General features: G+C 40.4%; 1 protein-coding gene across 1 annotated transcript; it reads right to left on the minus strand.

Annotated features, from left to right (window-relative positions):
* Positions 1 to 13963: 13963 nt before the first annotated feature.
* Positions 13964 to 15019, minus strand: LOC147440414 (uncharacterized). The gene has a single exon (XM_086483300.1). It carries the CDS (start codon positions 15017 to 15019, stop codon positions 13964 to 13966), a length of 1056 nt encoding a protein of 351 aa, XP_086339426.1.
* Between the last annotated feature and the right edge of the window lie 872 nt (positions 15020 to 15891).

The following is a 15891-nucleotide window of genomic DNA, read 5'->3' on the forward strand; positions in this document are numbered from 1 at the left end:
AGAGATGATGAGGGGGCACCTGATTTCCTAAAGAAGGATCGGTTTGTGGCTGGGTTATGGCCAACTCTTAAAGAGAAGGTGAAGGGAAGGTTTCCTGCTACGTATGAGCTAGCAGTTGAAGTGGCCCGCCTTAAAGACAAGAAGTTGCGCCTACAAGCCAGGAATATCGATGGAGAGGAAGCCGTTAGGACCCCACCACCTCTAACACCACCTACAACAGTCGCCCAGAGGATTCAACCACAAGAACTGTTAGGAAATAAGACGTAGCTAAATAGATAATTGAGTAGATTACTTAATGGAGAGAGACAAATTTATATACACGAGATTATAGAGTAGAGAGAGAGAGAGAGAGAGTACACACGATATACGTGGTTCACCCAATGTGGGCTACGTCCACGGGAAAGCAACCACTCAATGGCTTTAGTACTTCAAAATAAGAAGTAGTTTACAAAGGGATTATACCCTTAATGGAGCTCCCGCCTTGCTTCACTCTCACCACCTCACACTCACCTTGTTGCATCAACTTCACACACTATAAAATGTGTGTAGAAATGGCCTCCTTTTATAGGCCAAAAGGGCTGCCCTCTCTTATGAGAGACAGCCATGTGTAGCCGCCCTTGTGCGAATAAGTCCAAATCGGACCCTCCAATCCGCCCATGTGTGGCCGCCCTTGAGAAGACAAGTCCGCTTTTGAATTCGGCCACCGGCCACCGGCCATTGACTTCCGACCACCGGGCATCAGCCATTGACTACCGGCCATCGGCCAACCGACCGGTTGTTTTCCGACCACTTTCCGGCCGCCGCCCGGCCATAATATTCCGGCGAAAAAGAATATTCCGGCGAGGTTGCCCCTGATTCTTGTCCGTGAAAATTTTGGTTTCCGGTGAGTGATTTTCCTTCATGCACGATGGCTTCTCCTCATAATGGGGGCCTTACAAATGTGCGCTTTTACCACAGAAAATTACAAGGGTAAATCAGGCTCCATACTTAACAAGAACCAATTGAAGATCAGCAAGACCTGCTCAACCGAATCACCAATCAACTTGAGAATCTCTCAGTCCATTTGATACAACAAGGGCATGCACACAATCGCAACCAAGAGCAAGGGAGAGGACAACGAAGGCAAAACCAAGAATACCACTGCTACAATTGTGGGGAGGATGGTCATGGCATGTACTACTGTCCACAACCAAGGAGGCAGAATTTCAACAGAGGAGCCAGACAAAACCAGGTTTCACCACGAAGGGCACCACGACAAGCACCACCCGTGCAAATCTTACAACCACCAATTCAACCACAACCACCACCACCACCACAACCTCTCATTCCACCCTTACCCCCACCACTAGTTGGCAATCAAACAGTAAGCGTCATCAGTCTTGAAGGTAAGGGAAAGGAGAAAGTGGAGGAGGATAAGACCAAGGTTAAAGGAGTAGATGCTATTGGGGTAAAACGCGCTAGGCATGGTGAATCTTCCCAAAAAGAAGAAAAGATGAAGACTAAAGGGGAATCTAGCAAAAAGCCGTCCAAGTCACGACGTAAAATTGACATTGTAGATTTCTCTTTGGGTGAATGTTCTAAACCATATGATTTGGTTCAAGATGTTTCTGTGCAGGGCCCAAAAATCACCTGGCCCCAGTTACTTCACCTAGCACCTAGGGTGAGGAGACAATGGACAAAGATGGTTAACACGAGGCGACCAAAGCCAAAGATAGCTGGGGCTATCTCCGGGAGGAATCTAGACGACATACTACCAATGATGGATGCTTACATAAAAGGGCAACACATCTCCAATATCTACATCGATGGTGGCGCACAAATCTGCGTCATGAGTGAAAAAATGATGCACCGTTTGGGTTTAGAGGTGAGTCGGCCAGCACCATGCCGAGCCAAAATGGCAAATAATTTAAAAGTTCAATGTGTTGGTGTCATAAATGCAGTTAGGATAAAGGCATTCAACACCGAGGTAGATGTGGACATCTTTGTCATGCCACACAAAGGGGAGGGCTATCCTATCATTCTAGGGAGGCCTTGGCTTATGGCTATGAGAGCTAAGCAGGACTGGGACACCGGCATAATCCAGATGAAGGATGCAAAAGGAAGGCCAATACTTTACGACATGAAGATAGGTCAACAACGCGACATGGATCTAGAAACCTCCGAGGATGAGTTTTCTAGTGGTGACTCTTCAACCACTTCAGACGAGGAGTCAACAGTGAGTGAAGAAAGTGACAGTAGCATTGAGGTGATGGGGATCATTCTCAAGGACCCTAAGAAGATGGAGCAACTTGATTTCTCATCATCAAACCAAGGGGAGACACCAGGTATACAACCTCTGGTAGAAGCAAGTAAGCTACATCAAATGCTCTCTAGTGAGTTGTGTGGGAAGGAGCGTGAAGATTATATTTTGATGCTAAGTAATTTTACCACATTGTTCATTGATGAATATGATAAAATCATTGGCATCACAGTAGTTCAACATCACATTAAGCTCAAGGAGGGAAGTAAACCTGTAGTGCAGAAGCTCAGGCGGCTAGGAGTAATTCAACAAGACGCCCTACTCAAAGGGGTGAGGAAATTGCTAGAAGCCGGTTTTATCTATCCTGTTGAAGACTAAGAGTGGGTTTCTCCAGTGGTAGTCACACCAAAGAAGAATGGTAAGTGGAGGGTTTGTGTTGATTACAAGCCTCTTAATGCAGCCACAAAGAGGGACCATTTTCCTCTTCCTTTTCAAGACGAAATACTCAATGAGGTAGCAGGACATGAGCGCTACACGGTATGTGATGGCTACTCAGGCTACTTCCAAATTAGCATCGCTGAAGAAGATCAAAAGAAGACAACCTTCATCACACCATGGGGATGTTTTGCTTACAGAGTTATGCCCTTTGGTCTCACTAATGCTCCAACCACTTTTCAGCGATATGTGACATTTGTTTTTCAGCCATTCTTTGGAAAATCAATCCGTGTTTTTATTGATGACTTTTGCATCTATAGCTCTCGCTCTCTTCATTTGGAGAAAGTTTATGAAGGTCTAGCTAGGCTACAAGCTTTGGGTGGCCAACTCAATGTGGAGAAATGCCACATTGGTGAAAGCAAGGTTACTCTTCTTGGCCATGTGATCTCGGCCAACGGCATTGAAGCTGACCCAAGCAAGGTTCAAGCCTTGGTGGCTTTGACCTCTCCCACCACAACAAAGAAATTGGTCTCTTTTCTTCAAAAGGTGAGGTATTTGAGTAGGTTCATTCACTTGCTCTCCCAAGTGGTTCTCCCTTTACAACAAGTTACCCATCAAGAGATCTTCACTTGGAGTGAAGAAAATGAACAACAATTCAATGAGGTAAAACAAATTCTAGCTTCACTTCCCACCATAGCACCTCCAAAGTGGGACGAGCCATTTTATGTAAACCCTAGTGTTGGCAATGACACACTTGTGGCTGTATTGATGCAAAAGGATCCTCAAACTTCTTTCATGCATCCTATCTACTTCTCTAGTCGAATGATGACCCCATCAGAAAAGGGATACACGGCAGTGGAGCACATGGTGCTTGCATTAATGTTTGCTACCACCAAATTTCGCTCTTATTTATTGTCTAGACCATTCATAATCTTAACAATGGAAGAAGTATTTCCTTATGTAATGCAGCACATGGATGTTTCTTCTAGGATTTCCAAATGGCTCACAAGGCTACAAGAGTTTGACTACACAATGCAAGTGGAGAACTCCACAAGGGCCAGTCTAGGAGGTATTCTCACTCATCGCCACTATGAAAAGAAGCTAAAGATAAAGCCAAATGATCAAGATATTACACCTGTGCTGGAAGTCCCTAAGGTAGAGGAGGCTCACTCTCTTTTCTTTGATGGAGCCTACAAGAGGAAAGTGGACAAACCTGCAGCAGGCATTGTCATCTTCAACGAGCAAGGGGACAAGGTTTTCTCCATTGGGAATCTCTTGGATTCTCACTCTAACAATGAGGCAGAATATGCAGCTTTAACTCTTGGGTTAGAGTGGTGTGTGACACAGGGCATTCAAAGGTTAAATGTATTTGGTGATGCCATGCTTTTAATAAAACAAATACAAGGAACTTGGGCTTGTAAAAATCATATCTTGCTAGGCCATTTGCGCAAAGTCAAGGAACTTTTAGGGAAACTTCAAGTTGTACAATTACATCATGTCCCTCGAGCAGAAAATCAAGAAGCAGATGCTCTAGCTAGAGAGAAGTTGTAAGATGTTTCAGTGGTGGGTGCTATCAAGTTGAAGCTGCCTCTCTTCCAAGGTAGCGATGCTATGCCTGACATCATGAGTTTCTTGGACACAGGAGAGTGCCCTAAGGATCTTACTAAGGGCCAAAAGCAGTGGCTTGTGCGCAAGGCAACAAAATACCGCCTTATCAATGACGACCTCTACTGCAAGGGTAAGGATCAAATTCTTAGGCGTGTACCTCTCTCTAGAGAGATCACTGAAATCATTTCAAGTTGCCATGATGGTGTTTGCGGAGGACACTTTGCACTTGACATCACTAGTAGAAAGATTCTACAAGCCGGGTTTGTATGGCCTAGTCTACATAGGGATGTGCATCATTGGTGTAAAACATGCAAGGAATGTCAAAAGGCAGGGGATAGGAGGCTCACATATGAGCCACAGACTCCTATAATCTCATATGGACCATTTGAGAAATGGGGAATTGATGCTATTGGGCCTTTGTCAAGTAGCCAATCAGGTAAATTTTATATCATCATGGGTGTGGACTACATGACCAGGTGGGCTGAAGCAGTTGCCACCACCCGGATTACAGCTAAGGAAGTGGCTAAGTTCGTATTTGAAAACATTTGTTGCCGTTTTGGCACTCCTCTTGAAATAATTTCTGATAGGGGACCAGGTTTTAGAGGAGACCTTGTAGGAGAGCTAATGGAGAAGTTAGGTATCTCACGAAGACACTCAACTCCCTACTACCCACAATGCAATGGTTTGGTGGAAAAGGTAAATGGTATGATCTGTAAGATCATCACTAAGTATGTAAACAATCACAAAAGTGATTGGGACAAGCATCTTATGGCTGCACTTTGGGCTTATCGCACTTCATTTCGCACATCCCTTGGGTTCACACCATATCACTTGGTGTTTGGTAAGGAAGCCATTTTACCCATTGAAGTACAATTGGCTAGTCTCAAGGTGCTAGCTGGGCAGGTGGAACGTCCTAATGCTCATCTCCACAACCACATTCTTGATCTAGAGAGGCTTCAACTAGACAGAGAAGATGCTATCAACTATTATGCAGCAAAGGCAGAGCAACGTCGACTTACCTTCAACAAGGGACTTAGGGCAAAAGGTCTCAAGAAAGGTATGTTGGTCCTACGGTATGATAACAGGTTTGACACTAGGAAGGATAAAAAGTTTTCACCTAGATGGGAGGGGCCATTTGTCATTAGAAAGCGCTACGCCAATGGAAGTTATCGATTGATGGATGCAGATGGTAGGCTCCACAAAACACGTGTCAATGGATGGAGGTTGAAGCAGTACTTTTTGAGATTTGATCAAACACCTATGATGGAAATCCCCGAGGAGGGAGACTCCTCCACCTCAATTGAAGAAGAATCAGGTACAACGCTAGAGGCATGAATACCTCTAGCCTTAGGGGGAGGGCTAATGAGGCATGCTTTTCCATGCATGGGAACCCCCCCATGTTTTTTTCTCTTTTACCAAAAATATTTCCTATTATATAAGTTACTTTCGATTTTTTTTCCTTCCCTTTTTCACTAACGTTTTAGCCTTTATTAAATAAATAATACTTATGCTAATCAATCACGATGTAGCATAATAAGTAAGCTTTCTTTGTTGATCTCTCTTTTGACCTTAAATATTAAATATATATATGTTCTAGTATTTTCTATTAAAAAAATTTCATGTATATATATTATTCCACTCTACCAAATATTTTATTCACTAGTTTTCATTTTCAAACCTCAACCCCACTTTCAAATTTCAATAATACCTCCATCTAGATGATTGCCAATCTTTTCAACACTCTAGGTCATGTTTTCATACACATGAAGGAGCTTACACTTGAAGGCAAGAGAGAAGTCCACTCAAAGGGGACCACCAAAAGACTTTTGCAGCCACAAATAATACATTATTTGGCTGATTTTTTTAAGTAAAGAAGAACCCCGAATATGAAGGAGCGTTCAATATGAAAGATGTAGCTCGTGATCTCAACTTTTAGCTCAATTTTTTTCAAAATTTTTGGAGTTATGAACACGGAGATATGATTTTTGTAGTGGACCCTAGTTTTCTCGTGTAATGGTGACATAGGCCATCCCCACTTTTCTTCCTTCTAGAATGGCTATGGTTCTACAAGTCTTCAAGCATGATTACAAGAGACAAGGCTCTTTTAATGAGGTCTTGGCTAGTCTAGAGTAATTCTATCACCATTTTTGGAGGATCCATCCTCATCAACAAATATCCACCTTCGACAACCTCTCTTATAATTTTCTTACCTCTCTCTTCTCTCCCCAATAAGCTTATGTCTATCCAAAGCTAGACTATTGTAAATATTTCCTATCCTCTACATCCTACCCACATTCTCTCTTTTTCTCTCTCTATTGACTCTGGTATTTTAAATAATGAGGAGACAAGATGGGAGCCACAGTCACATGCACCCCATTTTCCTAGTCACCAAAGTGGGACACTCACCTCAAATAGAAATATTGCTAAATCAAGGATGTAGACTATGCATGTGCTAAGCCAAAATCTGAGCCAAAGACTGCCAACTCACCGTCAAACGCACATATTCCTCTCTATACATAATTATGGTGAGGATACCAATATAAATTGTGTAATGCATTGTATGGCCTAAACCGAGACTCAAGATAATGGTATCAGAAATGTGACAAGTACATGCAATCCCAAGGTTATGTATGGAGCCAAGAAAATCATTACTTGTATACCTAAAAGTTGAACGATAGTTCACTTATCATATTGATACTTTATGCCTATGCTCATTGCCGAGAAGTATAAAGCCAAGATTTTTGTCTTAAAGAAGTCACTTAGCATGCAATTTGCTATGAAGGATTTGGGAGATTCAAGTCACTTTCGTGGTCTGCATATCAAGAGGGATAGAAAACGTGGAATACTGGAGTTATCTCAGGAAACTTATATCCACAAGGTCTTGCAACATTTTCATATGCAAGGAGGGAAGTCTACATTGAGTACCCCACTGGAAGCATATGCAAAACCTAGCAAGAATGAGGCTCCCATCTCTAATGCTGAGAAAGCAAAGATGACAAAGGTGCCATATTCTTCAGTAGTGGCCAATCTTATGGACGCCATCTTAGCCACCAAACTAGACATTGCATTTGCAGTGGGAGTGGTTAGAAGATTTATGGCAAATCCTAGCAGGAAGCACTTGAAGGCAATGGAGCACATTTTGAGATACCTTAAGGGTATGACCAGCAAGTGCTTACGCTTTGGGAACATTTATCGTCCATAGTGGGCTACACGGATGTGGGTTATGCAGGTTGTGTGGATACCCGAAGACCCACGTCTAGCTATGTATTCCTATTTGCTAGAGCAGCTGCGACATGGAGATCATGTCTTCAAGATTGCACTTTGTCTTCCATCGTAGAGGCAGAGTATGTTTTAGTTTTTGGTGCAAGCAAGGAAGCTGTAAGGTTAGCTTGTCTAGTGGGAGACCTTTGTGTTTATTAGACTCCACTGTTGCATTGTGATAGTCCAAGTGTTATTGCCTTAGCAATGAACCCCTGTTCCACTCCAAGTCAAAACACATAGAGGTCAAGTATCATGTGACACATGACATACTCGCTAGCAAATACATCAAGATAGTCAAGGTTCGTACAAAAACAATCCCGCAAACTCTATTACGAAGAGCCTAGCCTTAGAGCGGTTTGCACATTGCATGGTGATGATAGGTGTAGGGTAAAGCCACTAAAGTGCTTTACTATTACACAAGTTGTGCATGCATACACCACTTGGGCCACGTTGGCCTTCAAGTGGGAGATTGTTGGGGTTTAGGCCAACTGGCTGGATGCCCACGTCCATTACTAACTTATCTAACCAATTAACGTTATTCTTTAATACAGTTGACTAAGGAGTTGTGAGGGATTCATTATCCTCACTCTAAGCTCCACCCTAAACCTATGCATTCTCGTGCTCCTCCCCCTTCCCCTCATGTGCACTACCATGAGGCACACCGCCTCACAAAAACAGGTGGATATGGGCATTGTTTGAATTTTTGACTTCATTTTTTCACTTTGTGCACATATGCCTAGTAAATAGTCCAATCATAAGATAAGGGGACAAAAGTAAAAATGAGCACCTAAGGCTAAGGGTGTGTAAATTTGTAACAATGCTACTTTATTGCTCAATTTTTGCTATTCCTAGCCAAAACATCCCAAAATAGAAGCAATCCGCCAAATAGATGATTTGCATAGTGTTTTGTTACTTTTTTAATTTTTGGAATAGGTACTTTTTAAGATAGTTTTTTATTTTCATTGATTTTTTAATAGAAAGGTTCAAATTTAATTAAAAAAATATCAACGAGGGTTTGATGGACAAATAGACTTCAAATGACTTTTGTAGAAGTTATCACAGACATGACATAAAAAATGGAGGAATTTGGAACATGTCACGGAAAGCCGAATTAGCTACTTAAGCCACACTGACAAAATAGAGGTAGGTAGGCAATACATGTCCAAATGAGGTAACTTCTAACCCAACAGAGTATTGTAGCTAATGGGTAGGTCGGGAAAGTTGAGATTAAAAAATTAACTTCCATTGTTGTTTGCACGCTATCAAGTTTTAGGAGGGTACATAATAGGTTAGGGAGAAAATTGTAGATTTTAGGTAGAAAAATGACCATAGGGGACGAATTTGTGGACCAAATTTGTCCAAATTTCAACCATGGGTTTATAGTATAGTCTAAAATAGACATTTGGCGACAACAAGTGAAATCATGGCTATCATGATAATTTCCCCAAGTGCTCGACAATTCATAATTCAAATCTAACTTCAGCGACGCCTCCGAGGTAGGTTATGTAACACTTCTAAGTGTTTTGATGAAAAAAAAATAGTCAAAAAGGTCATTGTATCATCAAAATCCAAAAAGTGACTACAAAACATCATTTTTACATGACAACAGCAAATCTTGGACCCAAGTCACTAGATAGGTTCCAACAACCATGGGGAAGCTATTTGCAAAGTCAAAGTTAACATCAAGGACGTATAGAGGCCATATGCCAAAACACTGACAAAAAGATGCACTAAAGCAGGTAATGTCTTCCTGGTCTTGTCGCCAGCACCCCTCCATTCACATTCTCAAACTTTTGTAAGGTGATATTTTGCATGCGGGCTCATTTTGGTCTCTGTTTCCACTATAGGGCAGTATTGTGCATGCAATTTTCTCCTTTTGTGCAAATTTCTTGTCAATGCAATCTTTTTCAAAATAGGTTTCGTAGAGTCCTCTTTGGGTTGTGATATATAGCACATGTTAGTCCTACTTCATTTTCCTCTTTCAAGGCAATTTTTACATCATGGGTCACTCAATGTTTAGAAAATGTTTGCTCTACTGAAGATAACTTGGATGGGGATAGTTACCCATTGTGAGATTACATGATGATGCATGTTCTTGTTTCAAAGGGCATTACGAATGTTGTGATGGGCCTTGATGTACATCCGCCTTCTATGGAGATAGGCTCCATTGAGGATATTGCAGATTCTAGAAAATTTGTTGCTACTAGAGTTGTTTGGCCTACAATTGAGCAATCTCATTGGGATGTAGAGATGTGTAGGCTCATGCATTGATTGCATTATCTGTGAACCACATTACTACTCCTCACATTCACTCAGTAAAATCAACAAAATAAGCTTGTTATATTTATGCAAGTCGTAATGAGGCAAAAATTGGATTGCTTTGTAAAGAGCTGGAGTCTAAGATTCTGCAAGAGGAAAATGACATGGAAATTTTTCTTGCAAGTATCAACGTTATCAATGAGCAACTCATTTGTGCAAGTGAATTATTTTTGACAATTCACTTGTACGAATTGTTCTAGATGCATTGCAAGAATCTTACCAGACTTTTGCTAGTATTTAGAGACTTATGACCCAAGGAAACCCTCAAGATGTCAAGTTTGATGCATTATGCATGTTGCGGTTATAGGAGTCACTTTCAAGAAAGAACATGGCTAAACAATGTGTAGTTGAATGGTTTTGTTGCTGCTTAAAGAGGAGTTGATAACATCAATATAGCCACTTCTCGTGGTTCTTCTATGAGTAGCAAATTACTTGTTTCTAGTGCTTCTGTTGGTAATAACTCTTTTGGAAATTTTGGTGAAAAAGGGCAAGAAGAAGATGCGTTTCCATTATTGCAAGGCTAATGATCACTTGATAAAGCAATTGCCTAAGTTGAAGGTAAAGGAAGCCAAGAAAAAAAAGGTTCGATCTTCTAGTAGAGAATATATTGTAGAATCTTCTATAATGGAGATTGTCATGACGATGTAGATGTAAAATGGGAATTTAGTGCAAACGTGTACTTATGATCCTTTTGTCCATGATGCATGTATCTCAGTTGCTATAGAGTCATATATTTCATACTTTGATAGCGGTGCTACAAAGCTACAATACTTCACATCATGACTTATTTACCTCTCTAGAGGCTGTCTCTTGTGGGAATATGGTCACTTGTGCCAACAATGCCTCTTATCCAATCAAGGGAGATGGAAGTATTGTGCTAACTCCTTTGAATGGCAGTTCTTTTGCATTTGTTGACGCACTTTATGTACGAGGGATCAAAAATAAACTTTTGTCTATACCTACACTTGTAAGACTTGATCTTGTTCTCAAATTTATGGATGACAAATGTATAATTCATTATCTCAGTTCTAGTGATGCAATTGTTGCATCTAGAATTTTGTGTCCTAGGTTGTTTAAGCTCACTTTGTATGACAAGTATTGGAAAACTTTTTGCACTTGTGGATTCAAAGTCTATTTCAGATGCAAAACTTTGGCATGCTTGTTTTGTGCATCTGAATTTTACATGTTTTCCTTGTGCAAAAATTTGATATGGTTGTCTCTTTGCCGCCTCTTGAAGCACCTTCTTTGCATGTTTGAGAAGGCTGTATTTTGGGTAAGATGCAAGGTTTGATGTTTCAGAAGGATGGTTCAATAAGGGCTACATGCACGTTACAAAATTGTGCATAGTGATGTTTGTGGGACTATGTAAACTCCATCTTTGAATAATTACCTATACTTTGTGGCTTTTATTGATAATTACTCTAGGGATGCATGGGTGTATCCTCTTGAAGCTAAGTTCAAAGTCTTCATGTGCTTCAAGCAATTTCTATTTATGGCTAAAAATGTCTCTTAATGTACTATGGGCACCCTCCATTCGAATTAGGGAAGGGGGCGGGCGGGGGGGGGGAGGTGTATGTCTCATGAGTTTAATGAATTTTTGGATAGTCGTGGATAAAGACCAATGTAAAATGCCATATATGCCTCAACAAACTAGTGTTGTTGAAATAAAAAATAAATCTCTTACGAAGATGGCACAATGTATGGTCAAGAGTAAAGCTTTACCACATTGGTTTTGGCTTGAGGCTGTCATGTGTGCTACTTACATAATTAATAGTTGTCCCACCAAAGCCTTGGAGTTTAAGACTCCTTATGAATCTGCAAATGCAAGAAATCTTTACACAAATTAAAGCAGTCTCCTCATGATTGTTATGAGAAAGCTGACACTCATTTTGTTAATTAAGGATTTGATAATAGTTTAATTGAAAGCACTTTGTATGTCAAACATGCGGGTGGTATATATCTCATCATTGTTTCATGTAGATGAATTGCTGATTACTTGAATGAGAAATACATTGCTAAATTCAAGGTCGAATTGAATGATACTTTTAAAATGAAGGACTTGGGAGTTTTGTATCATTACTTTGGGATACACTTTAAGCAGTGTGATGGAGGTATTGCTTTGTGCCAAGCAAGATACATAGAGACATTACTATGTAAGTTCGGACTTGAAGATTGCAAACCTAGTGCTACAACAACTGAAACAGGTTTGAAATCGAGTCTTCATGATGTTGGAGATCTTGTAGATGCCACTCTTTATCCGACTCTTGTTGGATGCTTTATTCATGTATGCAATACTAGGCCGGATATTCAGCTTGCAGTTTCACAGTTTAGCATATTTATGCATAGCCAAGGGTCTAAGCATTAGCACGTTGTAAAAATGATTTTTTGCTATGTGAGTGGCATTTTTATGTGGGGTTGTTTTATCCAAAGGGGGATCATTGCCGCCATATTTGCATGCTTTTTTGGACTCATCTTGGGCTAATTGTTATGATACACGAGTGTCCACAAATGGTTTCTATTTCATGCTTGACAATTCATGTATATTGTGGTTGAGCAAGAAGTAATGCACTGGGGGGTTGCCATTTTACGAGCCAAAACCCACGAGCTACGAGCTTAGTATCCAAACATGTGGTCAAAATTTCTAGTTTTGCCTACTATATTTCGAAGTGAAATTATCATTTGATAACTTTTAGCTTTATTATAATTTAATTCTTCATGATGTATGTAAGAAAACTAAAATGATTGGCAGCAATAAACCACTCTCACAACTTAGAACAAAAACTTATTCATATGCAATGCCATAGTTTCATCTTATAAAATAAAAATATGAAGTACAAAAAACATAAGTAGCTCACTAGAAAAAAGCTAGCAATGCTCATAAAATACAAGTTGGTGGACTAGCTTATTGGTTTTTAACGCAAGTTTCAATTGGTGCAAGAAGACACAATAGATGTGTTTGCATGGCATGTTTGTTCTATTGTGCATGATCGACGCACAAAGTCATCACATGTACATGACAAGAACACACAAATTGTAACATTGTGTAAAAACCCTCACAACTTAGAACAAGAACTGATTCATATGCAACGCCATAGTGTCATCTTAAAAACATCAAAATATGGAGTACAAAAGACATAAGTAGCATACAAAATACAAAAATATGTAGGTGTCCACACGTCACACTGCGAGGGCAGTACGAAGCTCGTCTTTAGTTAAAGCAGATTGGTGGACTAGCTTATTGGTTTCTAACTCAAGTTTCAAGTAGTGCAAGAAGACACAATAGATGTGTTTGCAAGGCATGTTTGTTCTACTGTGCATGATCGACGCACAAAGTCATCACATGAACATGACAAGAACACACAAATTGTAACATTGTGTAAAACCCCTCACAACTTAGAACAAGAACTGATTCATATGCAACGCCATAGTGTCATCTTAAAAACATCAAAATATGGAGTACAAAAGACATAAGTAGCATACAAAATATAAAAATATGTAGGTGTCCACACGTCACACTATGAGGGCAGTACGAAGCTCGTCTTTAGTTAAAACAGATTGGTGGACTAGCTTATTGGTTTCTAACTCAAGTTTCAAGTAGTGCAAGAAGACACAGTAGATGTGTTTGCATGGCATGTTTGTTCTACTGTGCATGATCGACGCACAAAGTCATCACATGTACATGATGGAAACACGCAAATTGTAACATTGTACAAAAACCCTCACAACTTAGAACAAAAATTGATTCATATGCAATGCCATAGTGTCATCTTAAAAACATCAAAATATGGAGTACAAAAAACATAAGTAGCGTACAAAATACAAAAATATGTAGGTGTCCACACGTCACACTGCGAGGGCAGTACGAAGCTCGTCTTTAGTTAAAGTAGATTGGTGGACTAGCTTATTGGTTTCCAACTCAAGTTTCAAGTGGCACAAGAAGACACAATAGATGTGTTTGCATGGCATGTAGCGCTCTGCTGTGCATGATCGACGCACAAAGTCATCACATGTACATGATGGAAACACGCAAATTGTAACATTGTATGGAACTCCTTTTCTCTTTGATCCTTGTGTAGTCAAAATGAACTCAACATATTCTCGTTACTGAACCACATTTGTATGCAGTACTTGATATTCCATAGACATTGCAGCATCAATTCTTGTTTGCATTTCCTTACTAATTGCTCTTCTATAGATGACTTTTTGACCCTCTCTGTATTCTGGCCGTGTTCCCTTGTTTGCAATGTTTTGCTGAGGACCTGTAGGTGATTTAACAACACCTGTCTGTGTTACATCTTCCAAAATAAATCTTGCATTTTGAATACAAAGAATCTCATTAGGATTGAGACGTGTTCCAGTTGCCACATGCCATTTTGCAGGTGCAGGTGATAGCAATCCATAAATTGCAGTTGTAGGTTCCCAAGTGTGCTCCACAGAATCACCACAAAACCATAGCATTTGTGGTTGAATATTTGATTCATCATTTGAGATACGAATTCTTCCATAGAAAGAAGGAGCAGGGACTCCCTCCTTACCAGCACGCCCCTTTGAATCTATGTATTTTTGACACTTTGCTTTTATGGTTCTAAGATATCCTTGACATCGCACCATGCTTCCAGGATTGGTCCGTCGTATAGCCCACACTGTTGGACTAACATCCACCTCTGCTATATGTGTAGTGACTTCATTTTGACTAGCACTCGCAAAGGCAAAAGAGTGTCTTCGTGGCTCTGGCTTGGTGATCTTTTGAAACTCTGGTCGGTGGGAATCAAACTCATGAATTGGCAATGCAATTGATCTCGGCCTTTTTTTTCTTACTGTTGTTGTATTCTCATATCCAAAGCCTGCCTCTGATGCAACTCCAATTTCCTCTGCAACTTCATTTGTGAGATCTATTATTTTCCTTTGTGAGTATGATCTTTTTGTCCACATTGCATCTCTTTGTTGCAGCTTACAAAGGCTTGGTCCAGATCCTATGTGTTGCCCCTTCAAAAATGCAGCATGCCTTGCCCCTTGCAAACAAGACGCTATGAGGTCTGAGAGACATGCATCATATAGAGACATGTATTTGACCCCATTGTTGGTAGCCAACCAACTCCCATGAATGGACTCTGATAGGTTACTCCGAGGAACCAAATATCTATCATCTTCTTCCATTGCCTAAAAAAATAATCACATTGTTAGTGACAACAAGAAGCAATCATGTGTGAATGTGCTATTTGAGAAAAGAAAGTATGTACCTTTAAAATGTACTCTCCCCAATGATAAACCCTTGCATGCCACCATGAAATCCAAGTTTCAAGCATCCTTTCATTGTTGGGTCTGGCATTACCCATTTCCAACCACTCACATAGAGAATTTAGTTCATTTTTTGCACTCTTAGCAATAGGTGAATTTTTCCAAGCTCTGCATCTAATTTTGAATTCCTCCCGATTCTCTGGAGAAATGCACTTTCTAGAATGCTTCTCCAAGTTATCCTCCCAATGCCACAAGCAGGTTCTTTCCTTACCTTCCATAACATTTTCAGGACCTCCATTAAAAACTGTCCTCACAGCCAACCAATTTTGTTGAGCCTCATCAGCCATGAAACCATGGAACTCAGCATCACTAAAACCCTCCTTTTCCATGACCTCATTCAACAAATTCCAAAATAGCACTTGAGCTTCTGTGTCTTCACTTTTGAACTCCCCTATAGCAATGGTTTGGAGTTCTTGCATAAAGGGATTATACACATGACAGGCCATGGAGTGCCAATCTCGTATCCTCTTGACGTGATCAAAGCAAACCCAACAATTTCCTAATTCTCCTGATGGTCGCATTTTGTTCACAAGATCTACACCTGAGCCTGAACCCTTGGTTGTCATCTTAAACACGTGACATCTCGAGTAGCTTGTGGATGATAGTTGACCTGGGAAAATTACTCCATGAATAAATTGCAATCTGCTTTTTGATTTTAGGTTCAAGATTCTCTCCAATCCATCATTAAGATCCCTATCATTCCTCTTCCATCTAGCAATCCTAAAAGAAAA

Source organism: Adiantum capillus-veneris, chromosome 15, assembly GCF_014529385.1.
Source record: "Adiantum capillus-veneris isolate H3 chromosome 15, ASM1452938v2, whole genome shotgun sequence".
Taxonomy (NCBI): Eukaryota; Viridiplantae; Streptophyta; class Polypodiopsida; order Polypodiales; family Pteridaceae; genus Adiantum; species Adiantum capillus-veneris.

What these genes read in the sequence shown, in the direction of transcription:
- LOC147440414 (XM_086483300.1), bottom strand. Translation starts at nt 15,019, where the DNA reads ATGGAAGAAGATGATAGATATTTGGTTCCTCGGAGTAACCTATCAGAG.